The 20,158-nt window shown below is 36.5% G+C and overlaps 1 protein-coding gene across 2 annotated transcripts; it reads left to right on the top strand.

Moving 5' to 3' along the window:
* The first annotated feature begins 315 nt into the window (after positions 1–315).
* gabrg1 (gamma-aminobutyric acid type A receptor subunit gamma1) lies at positions 316–18,845 on the top strand. Of its 2 annotated transcripts, none has more exons than XM_032547993.1 (9): positions 316–1,276; positions 6,543–6,703; positions 6,909–6,976; positions 7,954–8,174; positions 8,417–8,499; positions 11,193–11,330; positions 11,420–11,572; positions 12,919–13,121; positions 13,207–18,845. In XM_032547993.1, the coding sequence occupies exons 1-9, from the start codon at positions 1,200–1,202 to the stop codon at positions 13,483–13,485; spliced, it is 1,383 nt and encodes a 460-aa protein (XP_032403884.1). In that variant the 5' UTR covers positions 316–1,199; the 3' UTR covers positions 13,486–18,845. The 2 variants fall into 2 exon arrangements, with proteins under 2 accessions (XP_032403884.1, XP_032403883.1); XM_032547992.1 differs by having other exon boundaries at positions 326–1,276; positions 13,204–18,845.
* The last annotated feature ends 1,313 nt before the right edge of the window (positions 18,846–20,158 follow it).

Here is a 20,158-nt window from a genome sequence, read left to right as displayed (position 1 = left end):
TGACCTTAAGTGAGTTAGGTAAGGGCTGCAGTGCCTTATCCATTGCTCTGGGTTCTTATGTGATCTCCTGGATGAGTCTTCAGTTTGCTTTGTGAGTAATTTTGATCAACCAGCCACTTCTGAGAAGGCTTATGCTGTTCAATATTTCCCCTCTTTGATGATAATATATCACTAGAATCCCACAGCCTTAGAAATAGATTTTTAAACTTTTGCAGACTTTGTCATATGTTTTTCAATTTCTTTTGATTTCATTGATCTTTAAGTCTCCTTCCTGTGGTTGGACTGATTCTAATTGCCCCTTAATGAATTAAAGTATCTACAATGACATACAACATTTGTTTTTGCTTGCAAGCAATGACCAAAAAGCAAAGATTCTTTATTTGTATACAGCATATAGATATTTTGCATGTAAATTAAATAGATTAGGCACAATGTGGCATAACTGAATGAGATATGCCAACGCGCCACACAGGGGGTTAAGTGATGTCTTATTTCTGTGAGTGGGTGTGGCTAGTGAACCGAACAAATGTGGCTAATTATGGTTACTTCATGACTGAACAAGGGGACGATTATACTTTTACAGGAATGTCAATATTAGTTTGAAAAGTTTTATCCCCACTAAAGTAGATTCATAATTTGAAAAATGTATTTTGTAAATACAAACGTTGTCATTGATTTAAAACCTGTTTGAAACTTTTCATGTCACAAATAATAGACGGAAAGAACTATCAAGAGACTACATTATTACTTTGCAGTAGTTTGGGACGCAATTTGTAACTAGCGAAAACATGAAGCGAAAATGAAAGTGCACTGTGTCAGTGTGCCCTTGAGCAAGGTACTCAATCATCTTTCGAGCTGCACAGCGACAGAGTTCCTATAAAGGAACCACAATAAAATAAAACATTAACCCATATGTTGCTATACTTTCCTTCGCTACGACACGTCTCTCTTAACGACATCAGTCAGAGAACAGCATCTGTCACAGCAGCACTGCAGATGGACTAAAGCAGCCTCACTCACTGCACTCCCCTTCTCCTCCCCTCTACACACACACACACACCATGGATCCATGCCTCACCATCATCCTCTGCATTCAGCCCTGATCCACCGACAGAATCAACCTGATTTCCTCTCACTCTTACCGCTGCTTTTTATTATTCACATCACAGTTGTTACATCTGTGCGGATCCAGCTGCGGAATGAAGTCGCTGCTTTTCTCGGCACTGCGGGACAAAGCCATGAATCCCTGGCTGCTCTTCGCGCTGCTCGGTCTCTGGTGAGTGAGTCGCTTCCATGCGCCCGTCGTGATGGGAAGAGGGGGTGAAAATGACCGCAGAAGGTGTCTTTGCGTGTGTGTGGGGGGGTGCGTGTGTGTGATTTTTTTTTTTTTTTTTTACAGCGGGTAATTGTGAGAGCTGTGGCTGGGGAGTTTAAAATCTGACGATGCTTTTTCTCTTGAGACTGACTGCTTCGTGTGTGTGTTTTTCTTGTCTACCTGAGATTTGCAGATTGGGTGATTTTGATCCCCACTGTTCAAGAAATGTGTATGAGCTCATGGCATGAGCGACACTTAACGCATACTATTAAGATTAGGGAGTTATTTTCAAGTTATAAAAAGAAAAACATGGAATTTCTCAGCAGGCAAACATGTCATTTTTGTTATTTCTGCACGCTGAAATAAAAAAAAAAAGGTTAATAGTGAATCTTACGAGGCATTGTAATCCAGTCAAGCGTGATAAAAGCACAAATATCTTAGCCATGATTGATCATGCCATCATTTACCAGCTGCAGTACAAGAGTCTCCGCTAATTTTCAGTTTGAAGATGCCAGTTATTGCCTGACAGTCTGAATGTTTGGTGCCTCTTGGCGAAGTTTTTACCAAACTCCTCAAATTGAAACCTTCCCTCACCAACAGTTTGGATGAGAACTTATTATTTGTGAATATAACTTCAGTTTTGGAATTTTAATGGTTTATTTTAACTGCATTGGACAATTATTAGGATCTAGATTGTGCAGATGCAAGTAAAGGACATATTGTATATCATTGGTGAAGTTAAATTCCCAATAGATACTGGTAACAACCAAACCCTCACACACACACAAATCAAAGCAAATTAGTCAGCAAATTGAGTAAAAAATTGGAATGACAAAGTTTTTGAAAAAGCTTGCTTTGTGAGGAATCCTTTATTAGTAATAACTTTAATAGTTTAAATTTATGAGAAACTGGCAGTATGTGTTGCTCTGGTGTGATTTTCTTTCACATTAACAGTCTCCAAATCTTAGAGGTTTTATTGATGTTGTGGAAAAAGTGGATAAATGTCAAGTTATTGACTGGGCCATTTTAACAGTTTTACTCTTGCTCTAAAACCACTTAAAGTTTCCTTTGTTGTGTATTAAGGACTGTTATTTGGAAATCAGTGCTTGTATCATCTTCATATTCAAATCCAGAATTTTCTAGTACAGTTCTCCATGCATCCTTCCCTCAGTTTTCATTAAACCCGTATGTGGGAATGCAGCCCACACCTGCAAACTTCACTTTTGGCACAATTTTTTTTTAGGTGGTGTGCAGAACCATTTTTCTTCCAAACATTGTGAGGGCAGTGATTTGTAAAAAGTTTAGCTTTGGTCTCATCTGACTATGATGTGTTTTTCCCGTATTGTAGTGACTAATCTTCAACATTCTTCTTTTCCATCTTGTAGTCTTGTGCAGTGAGTGTGCATAGAGGCCATTGTGGTTGAATGTATTACTTACTGTTTTCCTGGGAAAATATTGCTTTAAACTTAAACTTAGACTCTTAAATTTTCCAGATGTCTTTCATGGACAAAATATGTTAGGTAGAGATTCAAAATATTAAAAAACAACTGTCAAATCACATTTTAAATGTCTGAATGTGCTTGCAACAGACAAATACCAACTCTTCAGCAGTGCTCAGGTTGTTTCTATGTAAGACTGTAAGGAAATTAACATAAAAACGACAAACTCCTGTCTGTGGATTTAACAGATTTATAAAACAGTCAGTGTTGCAGTTCGTTTCTTCACAGCTTTACTGATTAGTTTTGGCAGAGTAACCGTTGTTGATTTAAGCTCAATGAGAGTCAGAACAGGAAAAGCAGAGACGGAAAGAGCTGCCAAGCAATCAGTTAATCGTCATTGAAAGTCTCTCCAGGATCAAAGCTGAACTGGGGCTGCAGCTTAGTGCTGAAAGCAGCGCCCCTGGTGGGCTACATCAAGCTCCATTGCCTCTAATGACACCCCCATGAAAACTCCCAAATATAATGAGAAAATATTACTAGTGTCTTAATGTCTGCAGCAGTGCAGGCTGTTGTCTTTTGCATGGTTGGTCATATTAACAATGATGAGGTGAGAACAGATTTAAACTTGATATGAGTGTAATTTTTATTTGGGATGTGAATAAAATCTTCATCAACCACAGGCAGCCTGATGAGACTCAGAGTTTCCATCAATCTGGTCTTAGGGCGAGAAATCAAAGTTTGATGAACACTTTTGAAAGATGTATTTATTCCTCGTGCCATAGGAGAATGATGGTTTAGTTTTCTCCTGATGTGTCAAAACACCTAGAAGTTTTGTTCATATATGAAGGCTAGAAATGGCAAAAACTGTATTTAGACTTCTTTTTGTAATTTCATAATTAAGGTCATTGGCTTGTTGAATTTGTTGATTTCTTCCCTCACTTTTCTTTCATTTATTTAATTCATAGTGTTTTTTTTCTTGTTGTTTCAACATTTGCTTTCCAATTTTTACTCTTCCACTGTCCTGCCTTCAGTTATTTTATTAATAAAGATGTAGATTTATTATGAGTCTATATTTAGATTATGATCAGCACTTTAGATCTTTGTCGTATCCCTATCACATCATCATTTAGGTCCTAAGGTGACTACACAGACATATTTGTCTATTCATTAGGTCACTGTGTCATGGGGGGGACCATGCCTATCAGAAATTATTCTGGAAAGAGTAGCTCAAATCCCGGGCTGAACGCCAGGTCCGCAGGGATCCTTATAGTATCAGGTCTGTGTTTATTAGCGGGGAACTACAGCAGCAGCGTCATTTGGCACAAGCTGAGAATTCGACCATGTGGAACGGCCTGTAATAGAAACAGCAGGACTCATCAGATAGCAGACACATAAAACTGCTTATAGCTCTGTTTAAGTTGCATCCCAGAAGTGCTGCTGTGTGCACTGAATCCAAGCGCTCTTTCTTTGACATGCAACCTGACACAACCCTGTGCTTTGATTGTGCAAACACAAGACCAATATTTTTTTTTTTTTTTGTGCAGAGCTAAAAACTGCTGATCTTTTATTTTCGGTGTTGAAAGAAAGCACAGGTCAGAACTATGCTTTATAAGCTAAAAGCTGGTTTTTGCCCTTGGGGAGTCCCAGCAATATTGAACATCCTCACACAGCACAATCTATGGAACAATTAAAGGGAATATGTGTGCTGAGGAAACAAAGAAACAACCAGCTATTCACTTGGGATGAAAACCTGGTATGTTATTAAAGCTTCACATTTAACCTAGGATTCATTTTAGAGTTTTTCTGCTTAGAGTTACAAGAAGCCCATTTCTTATTTTTGGACATATTTTACTTTACATGGTTTAGGAACACATTCCGTTATATAAAAGTATCAAAAATAATGCAAGAACGCAGTTTCTGTGGGTTTCTGCTAGATTTTAAAATATAACATGAATATAAATGCTGTCATTTTTATTGATACATGTCTAAACAATGTTACTAAAGTGGACAGAGGAGGTGTAAAAGATTACTGTATGTGAACCAACAGTATTAAGTGAAGTATGTTTTTGCTTAAAACTGGGTCCTTACTTGATTTCTGTTAATACAGGTTACATGTTTAAACTAAAAATCATACATAGATCACATATCTTCATTTAAATAAATGAAAACTCATAACTTTTACTGTAAAATGTACTTTAGGCATTCAAAGGAATACAATTTGGATTAAGACAGTAACATAAAATGTTAAAAAAGTGAAGTGCTCTGAACATTGTCCAGGTGCACTGCATGAGACTACTTCTTCTGTTTGCTTAAGAATTGCAGTTTGGCCTAAAAATAAACTCCATATTTGTGGCAAAAAGTGGCAGCTTGATCCTAATTTTAGAAGCAAAGAAAATAATAACCCTTCCATTGAATTGAAAAGAAACATGAGGTTACAGATTTGAGCAGCTTGCTTGCATATGTCATGGATGGAAGATTTAAATCGATTAACAAAAACAAAATCACTGCTATAAATGTGTCTTAGATAATAAGATATAATAAAAATAATCAGATCGATATTAGGTTTTCCAGTAATTTAATGCCACATTTTCATACATTTATTTAACCACAATGAAGCTAATCTAGAAGAGCTTTGTAAAAGCCCATCCCATCTGGTTTTGAAAGATTTAAGATCTTAAATGAAACACATCAGCAATAACCATAAAGAAACAACAAATGCTTTAAAGAAGCCTTGGAAGGGAAATCAGGCCACTTAAAAACTATTTGGCATCCACCACTCTACTGAAACAATAGTTATTCACAAATAAAAATAATAATAAACAAAAAAAAACAGCTGCAGTTTTTCCTCATGTTAGATGCCCCAGCAAACAGAATGCTGCCTTGTCCTAAAAAAGAACAAGGCAGCATGTTTTTTTTAAATGAGTCAGAAGAGATCAGGGACAATGGATAGATGACACAAAAGTAGAGAGGTTTGGTCATTGTGCAAAGCACCTTGTTTTAAGAAAATCAAACTCGAGATATTAGCGTAAACAGAGCATACCAACTTTTAAGCACTGTGGTGAAGCACTTGGTTTGCAGTCACATGAGTCAAAATTCCTCCATAATGATATGAGGGACCTAATAAACTCAAACAGCAGATGACTACAACGAGTTATTCCTTCTGAATTGCTATACATTTTGGCTTTTTTCAAAAACATAATATTGAGTAACGTGTTGTGTCTTTTTGTAAGCTTGTCACTCAATTTCAGAACCTGACAAAGATACAATCATTTTAATTTTATTATATGTAAAACCCTAGTGCTGAAGTAGAGTAAATTATTTTACCAAGAATATGTATTTTGTAAAGAGCAGAATAAGCAGCATAATGAATAAAACCATGTATGCAGGCTGACAACTGTTAAATGAGAAATCAAATCCAATTTAATCTGTTAGATGTGTGCGAGATGTTCCATCAGAATATAACTAAAATGTTTTTGGCATATGCTCAAACACTTTACATCTTAAATGCATCTGTTCTCGTCAAGGTTCTCAGTCTAATAGATGGTTGATGTCCATGTGATCCGATTCATCATCTGGCCACAAATCACCTCTACTTTTCTTTGAAAGTTTAAAAAGTGCATATAGTTGCCTGATTTTCCTCGCACAGTAATTTTCACCTTCAGTTCACAAGATTAATCAAGCACTCATTCTCCTACGATGAAAGCCAAATGAGAGCTAAAACACCAGAGGAAAATTTGGGAATCTCTGGATATCTGTTGATGTTTTATGGTTATCTCTCTTCTTCACAGTTCAGCCATTGGGCCCAGTAAACAGGAAGATGAAGACTACGAGGATGTACCCATAAATAAAACCTGGGTGTTATCGCCAAAGGTCTATGAGAGTGACGTGACTTTGATCCTCAATAAACTGCTGCAGGGCTACGACAACAAACTGCGGCCTGACATCGGAGGTGAGGAAAAAAATCCTCTCATCTCCACGTAACACCTTCTGCATTAGAGGAAACATGTTCTCAATATTCAAACAGGATTTCTAATATTTTATATTTATTTTTATTTATTGTAATGAGTGTTAGGATTGTTATTGTGAGCTTGGTTGTTTTAGGACAGAAACCTGCAGCATTACATGTAAATCCCTGTCCTTACGTTATGTTTCAGTGCGGCCGACAGTGATTGAAACAGCAGTTTATGTCAACAGTATCGGACCAGTGGACCCCATCAACATGGTGAGGCAGTTTCCGTCAATTTAGCTGCAGTTCTCATTTTTATGCATTTAGTGCTTTTAAAAAGTTGGATTAACCATCAAGATGGACAGCTATCTGACCAAACCTACCAAGAGGTGAACAAAAATGAATAGTAGAAGTATCAGTCAAATGAAAACTCTATGCTAATTGTTTGGCATTTGGAGTGGTGGTCCAACCAATGAATGCAATCTGCTAATTGCTTGCAGTACAAGGCTTGGTTCAGTTTGTACTACACCTGACGTAGTTACAAAAAAATGGGGAGATCCACACAGAATCTGCTAATTGAGATTAATCTGGCCAGGTTGGCATAAGGCAGAACCAGTAAAATTCGCTCCCATGAAGAAATGACAATAAGCCGTTCTTCTAAGTCCAGACCATGATGATATGAAAGCCTTCCTCCTCTTTTGCCAAAAGATGAATGGACCTCTGCATTTATCTGTGCATGCTAAGCAGCCTGACATGATCCTGTTAGTAAATGGTAAATGACCTGTACTTGTGTAACACTTTAGCTGAAGGTTTATATCTGAAGTGCTCTATGCTGCAATCAGTCATTCACCCAATAGCACACACTCACACATACACTGATGGTAGAAAGCTACATTGTAGCCAATGCTACGCTGGGACAAACTGACAGACTCAGCAAGGCTGTCAATCAATTGTTGAGACTGGACCCTTGGAACACCACTACCAGCAGGCGAGATAAGGTCACAAAAACTAAGATGGACAGTTGGGGTTTGAGCCCTTTACTTCTGATCCATTGTCACCCTGCAATTTGAGTTATTGCAGGGTTGCTAAACTTGTGTCCTTCATGTCTTAGATGTGTCTCTGTTCAACAAGCATAATGCAACTGAAAAGTGGTGAAAGAAGTTCTGATAATTGAAAACAAAATGTATGCATAGTGAAAACTTAACACAAATTGGAAAATGGATACCAATGTTTGCAATGACCTTTTCTTGCAGGAATACACCATTGACATCTTCTTTGCCCAAACATGGTATGACAGCCGATTGAAGTTCAACAGTTCGATGAAGCTGCTCATGCTTAACAGTAACATGGTAGGCAAAATCTGGATTCCCGACACCTTCTTCAGGAATTCCCGCAAATCCGATGCCCACTGGATCACAACTCCCAACCGACTTCTGAGGCTGTGGAGTAATGGACGAGTCATGTACACACTGAGGTAGGACACTTGCAGGACAGTTTTTCAAACTGATTTTGTTAACATATTTCATGTTAACTCTAAAGATATTTGTTGTTTGTGCAGCTTTAGTGTGCACATCTGTGTTTCTTTTTAAAGTAACTCCAGTTTGTCAAACCATGATCTATTTGTCTGTTTTATTGGTGTTTCAGAGAGAGTGAGAAAAAAGCACACAAAAGAATGTTGAGACTTGATTTTCTTCTGTCACAATTCTGTTTTATCAGGTTGACTATTAATGCGGAGTGTTACCTTAAGCTGCATAACTTTCCAATGGATGAGCACTCGTGTCCGCTGGAGTTTTCGAGCTGTAGGTTGTCAAACGTAACATTCTTTCATTTTCGAACCCGTCATCTTGACTTCAGCTTCCTAGCTCTCCTAGAACAAGGGACTAGCACAATCGCAACACCTGTGTTCATTCTCCTTGCCAGAGAGCCCATCTGCTTGAGGCTGTACCAATCTATCATCTGCTCCACCAGCAGAAAGAGGAGGTCACCTACTACCATTTTGCTGACAGACTTAATGAATTCTGCACCCTTCCCCAGTCTGATTCATGCTGTCTGTCATCCTTCATTTGTCTCTTGTATTGTGCTTTTGCTTCTCATGACTTATCATGCTCTTAATCTTCCACACACCAGTGGAAAATACAAAGAATGTTCCACCGAGTTTATGTCAAATGTCAGAGCCAGTTCAGTCACAGGAAGTGTCATCGAATCAGCATGAGTTTGTGATAAACTCAAGCCTAAACTAACTTTTTGTGTTACAGTACAGTAGTAGCTGGATATGGTTTTCAGAAAAAAGATATTTTACATCAATGTAATATTTGATCTCTAAGGTAACCAAGAAATTACCTTTCCTAAAAGAATATTATCATGGTAATGAAAAGCCAGAAATCAAGGCAAACTATTTAGAAAATATAAAAGATTACAGAGTAAAACTTGACATAGACAGATGCAGAAGGAAAACAGAGAAATCCCTTTGTAGCTCTTTCAAGGCATTCCAAGACCAGAGGAGATTTGTTCAGTGAGTTCTGGGTCTCCTTCTGATGTGGCATACTGATGCCTAAAGTACCTCCATCAAGTAATTTTGATGAAGAGGAGCAGGGGCTCCACTCTGTGTTCCCATCTGATGATGGAGTTCTTCACCGTATCCCTAAGCCAGAGCTTTCAGCTCAGCTCTTTTAAAACATTTAAGGTGCCACTCTGCATTTTTAAGATAAGTTCCAAAATCTCAAAACTAATGAGCAGGATCAAGAAACAATTACAAAAAGAGAAGCAAATATTTCCACATAGTACTACTGACTGCAGGGGTACAAAAAGGTGTACCCACTGGATTGTGAAAGGGGTTTAGACTATTTGGAATCAAACTTAATTTGCAAACTTGAAGAAATTTATTGTGACTGAGCAGGTCAGTGACATTTTGAATGCTTCCATCTTCTTTGCCCTAATGCTGTTTCCTGTGAATAACAACCACTCATAGACTATGTAAAGGAAGGATGCAGCCACTCTGATTTAAAGTAAAGATCACAATCTTGATTTTATTCACTCAACAGTACATAATTTAAGTAGGTGACAGATACATGCCTTTTTGCATTAGGTATCCTAACTGAAGTATTTATATTTATGGGTTATTCTTGAAAATACTGTAGTAACAGTCAGAAGTCTTATTCATTTTAGGGCCCACCATAAACTAAATCTGCTATTCACTCAGTGCCATAGCAGCCAAATATGCTTATGAACTTGCTTGCTCTTTAGAAAGGATATAATAGGAAAGACCTTTCGCCACTTTATTAGATCAAAAACAGCCCGCCCTTCCTTTCCAACTGATGAGATGTATAACAATTCCTCTTTTGTCCTCTATAGATAATTTATTTTCCACTGCATTAATATGGAACAACATCCCATAAAGTCAGTCTCTTTAATGGCTTATCTTACTTAAAGTAGACTAAACCAGAAAGCATAAAAGCAAAATCTCACCCAAAGCAAATTTTTAAAAATTCCATAGCGGGTCGTGCCAAGAGACACTGATGGCCAAGGCCAAATGTAGAGATGAGTGTTGCGTTAGGGTGTGGTAAGGATGAACAAAAGCACTGTTGCCAAATTAACGACTGAGACTATGCAGTCTCCCAGTCAGGTAGATCAGAGAGGAGACTCATTCCACTCTGTGTCCACATTGCAAATGAATCAGATTTGTGCAAAGCCGAAAACGCTATTGCTCAATCTTTTATATTTCCAACTCCTGACTCACCATGGTAGCACGTGTCTGAATGAGATAAGTTTATACTCAAATCGGGGCTGTGACATAGACATCGACCAAGTTGCATCATTTGTAACCAATAGGAAAATTCAACTGCACTAGACACCCTTTAACACAAACTGGACAGCACTAAAATGGTTTTAAGACAAATATTTCTGATCTAAACTGGTTTACAAAAAATTTGACAATTTTCACAGTAACAAGATCCTGTTCTGCAAGTTTTCATCAAAACAGATAAAATACCTTTTGCTCTCTTTGCTGAAACAAACTCCAGATTATCTATATAATCTGTGCCATCATTAGACCATAGTACAACAGGAAAGCTGAGACTGGTAAACACAAGATAAGTTTTCTTGAACGTTTCTTGTTCACAGCTGCATCTCATTATTTTTGTTGGTAACAAATTACATATTTAACTGACTCAGGTTGATAAGAAAGTTCATTACAGTAGGCACCAACACTAATTGCTTTTATCGAACTTTAAGTTAGACAATATTTTGGACAGTTATGTCATACTTTTCTATAAGATAGAAAAGTATCTGACTTTTCAGATACTGCATCCATTTTTAGGCCAAAATGGATGCTGTGACTGATAACTACATAAATCATTGAGATTAGCTGTGTTTTAAGGTGCTGTGGCTACATCCATCTTTTTTGCACAGTCTATGCGTGAGCTACGTTGAAAAATATCTGATGCTGTAGGAATGAGGCAGGCTTTTGTTTCATCTGCTTTGGGGTGTTCTGCAGATGGTTATCCAAAAAACGAGATCACATATCGGTGGCAGAGGCGGGCAGTGGAGGTGGCCGACCAGCGTTACTGGAGACTCTACCAGTTTGCTTTTGTAGGGATGAGGAATACCACCGATGAGGCACACACTCAGTCAGGTAAGACAGAATCGCCTTACTGTTTCTAGTTTTGCAGTGCTCTAAATTGAAAAATCCCTTTCATCTTTAATTTGCTTAATCTGTTTCAGGGGAATATGTCATAATGACAATATTTTTTGACTTGAGTCGACGGATGGGCTATTTCACCATTCAGACGTACATTCCCTGCAGCATGATAGTGGTCTTGTCCTGGGTGTCCTTCTGGATTAACAAGGATGCCGTCCCAGCTCGGACATCTCTAGGTTGGAAATCTTAACAAAATTTTACCATCTGAAAGTCTAGCATCCTGCCAGACTGAGGTCCTGCAAGTTTTCTTTCTTTATGAGCAAATAAGACAAAATGACAAACCACAATCGATCGATCTTGTAGTTTTGGAATCAAAAACAATAACTTCTGCCTTTTCTGCAGTAAGTTGGAGGAAATTCTGACTCATCCACTCATTGAAATCATAGACACTATGTGATTTTATTGAACTGTTATGTGGTTGAACAAAAAAATGAATCTGCATTACCAGGACAATTTTGATAAGAGGCCCTGTGGTACTCCATACACTTAGCAGAGAGGCACATAGATAATCTGAAAGTAGAGCCTTGGGGAATCCCACATGTAATCTTTGCTTTGGTTATCAAGCTGACCTTAATCTTAACTGATAATGTTTTCCCAAGGATAAAAGATAAAAACAAAATTAATTAGTTTCTTTTAATATAGCTACATGATTGTCTTGGTAGGTCACCTGTTTTTTGGTACTGATATTGTTTGAAAAATAAGTGGAATTGATCATGTCTTTGGAGATGATGAATGACCCCAACTTTAAAAAGTTGCTCTCATGTTCATCTGTGACTAAAGATTTAAACGCAACAACCGTTCAACTAATTGGAGGACATATGAATTAACGCACAACAGTCTGAGCGTATGAACAAAGGAAACCAGGGAGTATTTATACTGACAAAGCTAAAGACAAACAAGCGACAGATGTGCGACAGATGATTAGTAAATGAGGATCAGGTGAGATGGGAAAGCAGAAAACAGGACTATCCGAAATAGACTGGGGAAAAAGCAAAGAAACCTTCTAATGCACCTAATCCAAGAGGATTTTGTAGGAGTGTCCTAACAACCATTTCTTCTGAGTCCTAAACTTTGTTCATAATGCAGTTTGACAGAAAGTATGAAAAGTGTAACATGATTTAAAAAAAACTGTAGGAAAACACAGCCAAAATCCTAAGAAAAACTTTGAAAGACTTGAAGAGGATCTTCAAGATCTTCAGAGATCACAAAAAGTCAGGCTAAACTAAAACTACATGGTTTCATAATGTTTGTACCATATTTATTTTTTTACCTTTTTTGCAACAAATTAGAGTCCCAGCGCACAACGGCAAACTGAATTTTTCAAACCAGAAAAATTAGATTTTTCAATCTGCCGATCACTAATCAGGGTGTTGATGGACAATTCCAATAAGCTGCTATTTTTTGTTGGGTTTCTATGCTTTGCTCAATTATTCAGCAAATTTCCTGTTTTCATGTTTCATGTTAAACAAAAAATTAACCATGTATATAATTTTTTCAAATTTCTATATTTATCCCTTTGTAGGAATCACTACAGTCCTCACTATGACAACTCTGAGCACCATCTCCAGGAAGTCCCTGCCGAAGGTTTCCTACATCACTGCCATGGATCTCTTTGTCTCTGTCTGCTTCATCTTCACCTTCGCTGCTCTCATGGAGTATGGGACCTTGCACTACTTCACCAGCAACCGGCAGACCAAGAAGTCTAAAGCCAACAGCAGCACCCAGGTACAAACTGAACGTTTATCTGACTCGCTCTGGTTTTATTCTTGTAAACGGAGCAGTGAAAGTAACCGTGTTTTCTTTGCAGCAGAGAGTTCCCAGCATGGTAAATATCCGACCTGGAACATCCCTGTTGCAGATGAACAACATCGTTCCATATCACGAGGACGATGACTACGCCTACGATTGCTTAGATGGAAAAGACTGTGCCAGCTTCTTTTGCTGCTTCGACGACTGCCGATCAGGAGCCTGGAGAGAAAACAGGATGCACGTTCGAGTTTCTAAGATTGATTCTTACTCGCGGATATTTTTTCCGACTGCTTTTGGCCTTTTTAATCTAGTTTACTGGATTGCTTATCTTTATTTATAAAAGAAAATGTTTATTTATAACTGAAATCAGCTGGAGTTTAACATTTGCAGGTGCATCAGCTGCTTTTAGACTAGTTAGAAGTAACTTTGCAAACTTTTGCTTTGAAAATATAAAGAGCCTGGCTGCAGAGAGGCATGGCATATTAGTGATAACAGCTCCAACATCTTGATCCTGCACAATAAGCAGGAAAAATCCTCAATGTTAGGCTGATCTTTTTATGAAATTAACCGCAATATAAAGTGTTTGCACATGTAAAACTCCAGTCTCCACAGAGGAACTATTGCCATCAGTCTTTAATACAACAGCCCAAATGTTTATTTTCTCTTTGCTACTGTGCATTGATATCATGCTTTGCACTTTGCATCTGTAATTGAGGGATATTGTCCCTATAATTTGAAGACAGGTTCCTTAATTTTTCTTCGAAAAGCCAGTAACTTATCTGAACAATGGCCAATTAATTGTGTTCAGAATAGTCAGGGATCGTACCTTTACAAATACACCTTAATTGTTCTCTGCGTTTTTCCTGCAGGCTGTCAGGAGTGATGATGGTTATTTTTATGGCAGACAGATTTTATACTTTCATGTGTTATATACTGCAAAAAAAAAAGGTTTGAGTTCATTCCTGTTCAAGCAAACACATCAACTGGTAATTTAACCTTTCCAGCTGTAAACTGATTGTTTTCTTACTGAAGACGTTCATAAAAAAAGCTGCACATCATTTTATAAAGGTCTGTGGCATCTTAAGCACTTCTCAATAACATTGTACTTCAGCACAGCAATAGAGTTTTACAGGCAGCTTTTAGTAGCAGATTGTTTACAAGAACAGATACCTGTCTGGATAATTTTCTCCTTCAAGTGCATGCATTTTTAAAAAAGGGTGTAATTTCTTCAAAAATGTAAGAAATTCCTTCAATGAACTTGTAGTTTGGTGTTCTAGATTACACATCTTCCATTTATTCATCTTTTGTTTTTAGTTTGAAGAGAGTCTGGCAGCAGAACAGAAAGATTAAGTTGAGTTCTTCTTTCTGAAATTAATTAGATGTTTACTCCTATAAAATGTACCTTGAGAGAGGAAACGTTGGGATCACAAGAAGGTCATTTTATGCTTTGTCTCATATGCATTCAGTGCTATTCAAGCATTCATACATCTTAGAATGTAAAACACTAATTTGTAGTTTTTCCCACTTTGTGATTTAAAAAAAAAAAACCCTCCAAAAACTTAAAAGATGTTCAGTCATTGGAGACATTATGGATATCAAGCCATGAAAAGTTTCAGGTGACATTTTGTCCACAAACTCATCCTAAGGTGACAACATTAAGCAGTTGTCACAGTTTTGGTTTATAAACCAAAATACAACCAAATTTGTTTCTGAATTCATGAGGGATTTTCTGTTGCACAGGAGCTCTAATCATATGTGTCAATGGTAATGGAATTTCAAGCCTTGTTAATATTAATTGTTTTATTATCAAAAAGTGAGAATTTATTATTTGCTTAAAGCTAATGATAATTTTTTGTAAATATTTAGAAAACATTTTAAGCATGCAGCTGTAAAATGCCTGTAAACTTTACAAATCGGCATTTAATGGCCAACTATTATCATATTAAAAGCAACATAACCAAAACTTTTTTTTAAATTACATAAGATGCAAATAACTATTGATGCATTTCCACTTTTTTCTGACCAGATAAGCAATTTTAAAGTTTTATGACAAAAGTCATTTTGAGTCATTTCCCTTTAGAAACAGGAAAGCACTACTATTTGTGGATGATAACATCTGTCCATCCATTATCTGTGGAAGCTTGTAACTATGACTTAAATCAATACAACCATTGTTTTCTTTGATAAAGAAATAGACTTTGTTAACTGTAATATGTGGCATTTAATTGCAACAGAGAAAATCCAAGGATAATCTACACAGGAAACTTTGGTGAGCTACGTGGAAGTAAATAGATGAAGAGGCCAGATTTCTCCCCCGCCGCCAAATCATCTGCATTTCAGATACCTTTTCCTCCTTATATGACAAGCAGAAAGGAAAGAAACAAGCAAAAGTTGAGTGAAGATAGCTTCTGCAAGGAGTGAAAAGCCAAACCACAAATTATCGGTTGTGTGATGATATTGTGTCCTTTGCGCCATTAAAATTGTCTTCTGATGTCCACAGATCACTTCACTGAAAATACCAATAAGTCACCTCTCCAAACGTTCCTCCTGAATGTTTGCCAATGATAACTTGCTGTAGACATACCTGAACTAAAATAACAGAGAGAAAATTTGACTGCAGCCTACTTTTGAATATTTTCACTTCCCTTCTATTGACTTTAAGTGACTTTTGGAGCCATTGACAGCTACATACACAAGTGTAGTAAAATTTGTGAGTAAAAAAACTGATTATGTGGAAAAATGTAAGACTTTCACAATCACTGATGGGCTCATCTTGGGTGGTGATTCGTTAGGTCTCCAAGCTACTGAACTCTTTCACGTATTTTACAAAAAACAAGAAAGCCATCAATGACTATTATTTTTTTCTAAACTACAAAAATATTTGATAACAGGACTGAAGTGAAATTTTTTATAAATGGAACAAAGAAAAAGTCAGATTTGTCCATCTTTAAGAGAAATTGTTCATTCTGATTAAATCAAATCAGAATATGAAAGGTTTTAAACATTAGACAGAGTTCATGTTGCCTGAGACAAAATGTTCTTGAATAAAACAGAGGTATTGAATCAGGAATATACTGGCATCTATCCAAGCATACATAGTTTTAGGAAAACTGCAAGTTCATTTGGTCAAAATGAATATTGCACAACTCATTAATCAGATATCTTATTTGCATACCAACTGGTAGTTAACGTGATACATGAACTGACTGTGGACAAATCAGGAAAAGAGCATCTAAACTAAAGTTAATTAAAAATACAGTTTAAACTTTAAAGACAAGTTTGTGTCTCATCCCATGTCTTCTTCATTTCACTCGCTGCATCCCTTAGCATTCCATTGCACTTTATTTGGTTTAAGCTTTAACACTAAACTGATTAAATAGCGTGCGTAAAAAATGAGGCACATATACTTTATCCATGCAGCACAGAATGTGATTTATACTTTTTGATTTTCTTCCACAGACTTAACAACAGTCCTCTACAGCTGCAGACTGCAGTATATTACCACTGCACAAGAGGGCATTTTCTTAGCATGAGTTAAAGCTTGTTGTGTTATTCATATTTATTCATATTTATCTATATAACACTTATTCATACAGTGCTACAGTGCTACACTTAACATATTTTGTTAAGTGTAGCAAAATGTGATTTTGCAAAATTAAGCAAGAAACAAGCATGAAGTGTAGAACCGAGTGATGTTCTACAAAACTACTCTGGTTTTGCTAAAAAGTAACTCGTATTAAATAATCTTTGCTTTTGTTCTCACAGGAATTTATAATTTAATATTAGCTAACATACAGCCATGTTATCAAGTTATTATGAGATTAAAGAGTTTATTTTCTCATGAGAGGAATAAATTATTTTAAAATCAACATAAAATAATTGTTTGTATATCAGAAGCCAGGACAAATATGCTGCCAACTGATTACCCTGAAAATGTTGTTAACTGCTGTGGCCTGCAGGGACAGATCATCCACTGACGGAAGGATAATGCTCTTCAACTGGATCTAATACTGAACAATTAATTTCTGTATTATAGTATAGATCTAAATCAGAAGTGGGGTTTTTTTTTTAGCATTTTTTTCTTCTAAATGAGATAAAACAATGCTGACACAAAAACAATCTATTTTTTTGAGATAAAGAGAAAACTGACCAGGTTATTTTGACATGAGAAATAATACATTTATTACGGCAAGATAACAAAATTAAACATGTTATTTAATGGATATTACTGGAAAATACGAGATGTTTCATTGAGATAAGACAAAGCAAGCTTTGTTTCCTCCAAATAAGACACTAATAAGACACTGCTCCTCACTAGCTGATAAAGAAAGCTTTGTTTCTCTCGACAAGATGAAATTAGATGTTTTCTAGAGGTAACAGGAACATGTTCCCACAAGATAAAGAGAAAACAAGGTCATGTCAACTTAAATAAATCCAAGCTGTATTTTATTCGGAATACAACATGAATTTTGTTTTCAGGAAATAGAATAAGCTTTGCTATTTTGTTTTATTGGGTAACCCAACAAAATAAAAATAAATAAATAAATAAATACAAGCTTTGTTCACCAGAGATAGTATGAATCAGGCTCTTTGTTCTCAATTAAGACAATAATACACACATAATAAGAAATCACATCAGATTTCACAAATGCAAGAAACAGAAACAATATTTCCACAAGAGGGGTAATGCAACTGGATAGTAATTGGTCCAGATGGTGCTAATGTTGATTTTGGCAGTAGACGCTATATACCTCATATAAACACAAGCAATGCATTAAATTCTTTATTTATGTGCAGATGGTAAAGACCTTAAGTCTTGTATGGATGTCAGGTTGGAGCGTAATGAAAAACTGATAAAATAAGACTTTAAGGGCATTTTCGGGATCTAGACAGACTCTTAGTCCTTGATTTTGCTGTTGTGTAAATCTTACAATCTTTAAATTGATAAATAATAAAACATATCAAATCTCCTACCATTTGGAGCAGATTTGTTGAAACTGAAACTGTTGAAATAAATTGTAGAGATGTAACTTATATTCTTAAGCCTTATGATGATGCACTAAAATATTTTTGGTTACATTGCAGAAACTCTTCTCTAACCATGGTACCGTTTTGTTTTTGTATTTATTTCTATATTGTGACATATTCCAAACTACAATGGTAATCTGGTAATGATTTAAAGGCATAATCTCAATTAGACTACAACTAACTGAAAACAGATTACATCAATATGGCCAACTTGTTTGAAATTACAATATAATCAAATTTGTCGTTGTACCGTGAAATTAGCATTTTCTTTGCAACTCTATTTCCGCTTTGCCTCGGCTTAAAAAAACAAGCTTTCATCTCCATGTCAGGCTTTAAAAACTGTATAAATGACTGCCAGCTGAACTTTTTTAAATGTACTTAAAAGCTACTCTGAAACTCCAGCATATCATGTCATTTCTTTCATATTCCTTTTTGCAAGTATCGTAAAAAAAATCAAATGCTGTAATTGTCAGCCCAGCATCTTCAGAAACTTGATCATTCATCGCACTAACGATCTGCAAAGAACTAAAAATCTCATAAAACTCAAGCCATATTAAAGCGTCGGTCATATATCTGTGTGCAAAATCATTCTCTGTAAATGTTGCTCATGTTGTATTGTGACTACTAACTCAATACACTGTGACAAAATAAAGCAGTGCCTATAAAATCCAACTGGTGTTATTTCAGACTTTATTTTCCAAATGTATTTACATTGCTTAATTATTCCCTTTGAATAAATTGGTGGCCTGAAGGTTTATGACAGACAATTTTTGGGCAATGTTACATGTTACCCTCGCAACATGTTTTGGGCCAAAAAATCCTGCAAAACTGAGAGTGAGTCGACTCAATCTCAAGTTCCTCTCAAAGGATCATTTACAGTTAGCATCATGCAGGACTGCCCTGAGACAGACTGGCGACCTGTCCAGGGTGTACCCCGCCTCTCGCCTGAAGCGTTTCCTGGAGATAGGCACCAGCACCCCTCCCAACTCCACTAGGGACAAGGGTGTACAGAAAATGGATGGATGGATCATGCAGGACTCATGGCCTTCTTTGGTCATTTTTTCACATGTTCCTAAAACTGAACATCTACCGTTGAAGATATTGAGGTTTTTTTTGTTTTTTTTTCACATTTTTGGCTCAGCTATGAACTTATTAGCAGAAATGTCCTTGTGTATGAGGCAGTTTTTATGCAATGTAATGATGGCAGCTTATGTTTCCTTGGAAGCAACCATGTTTGACATAAGGAGGATTTCAATCATCATTCACTTTTAACCTTCCTTTCATCCTTGACTAAGGATGAAAGACTTGAATAAGTCTAAGGTCAGGAAAAGGGCAGATTATATCTCTGCAGACCCCACACATCCTGCTTACTCACTGTTTAGTCTTTTATCTTAAAGTCAGCACTATAGAACTTTATTTGTAAAACAAGCAGCCATCTGTCTGTCTGATGGACAAATAGCAGAGTGCCTAGCCCTAGACTGATACCATGCAAATCTGCACGGATTTGACTTTGCCTTCCTCTTTTGTAAAAACAAAGTATGCATACGTATTTACAAGAAGGAAAAAAATGTGTTCTTTTTATATATATTTATATTTAAATGTGCTATTTCAGAGAAAAAGCAAAACCGAAGTCAAATTCCTTGTTTGTGTTCACAAAGCTGACTTTGATCGTTTCTAGGATAATTCTGAAAACAAGTATCTCCTGCTGTTTGTAATTTCTCAGCTGAATGTAAATGTACTGCTATTCAAGTAGTTAATGAAATAATAGAGAAAAAGATTAAATTCCAAGAAAAAATTAATATTCCCTACTTTCTGCTTGATGAGAAATCCAAACATACAGTGAGGTTTCGTTTTTTGTTTTTTTTATTTATTCTCTCTACCACAGCAAGTACCAATTAGGATGTAGCCTCGAAAGAGGAACGCAGAGGTGCTTGAAAGCAAGTGCTGATGAGTGGATGAAAATAAAGCCTACTGTCGTTTCCTGC

The sequence above is a fragment of the Xiphophorus hellerii genome, chromosome 19 (genome assembly GCF_003331165.1).
Source record: "Xiphophorus hellerii strain 12219 chromosome 19, Xiphophorus_hellerii-4.1, whole genome shotgun sequence".
NCBI lineage: Eukaryota > Metazoa > Chordata > Actinopteri > Cyprinodontiformes > Poeciliidae > Xiphophorus > Xiphophorus hellerii.
Note: the sequence above shows the minus strand (reverse complement) of the source record. Positions and strands in the feature narration are given on the sequence as shown.

Excerpts from the sequence above, each read along its gene's own strand:
- gabrg1 (XM_032547992.1), top strand. The coding sequence starts at position 1,200 with ATGAAGTCGCTGCTTTTCTCGGCACTGCGGGACAAAGCCATGAATCCC. Across the intron at positions 1,277-6,542 it reads TTCGCGCTGCTCGGTCTCTG|TTCAGCCATTGGGCCCAGTA; the intron begins GTGAGTGAGTCG and ends TCTTCTTCACAG. Across the intron at positions 11,573-12,918 it reads CCCAGCTCGGACATCTCTAG|GAATCACTACAGTCCTCACT; the intron begins GTTGGAAATCTT and ends ATCCCTTTGTAG.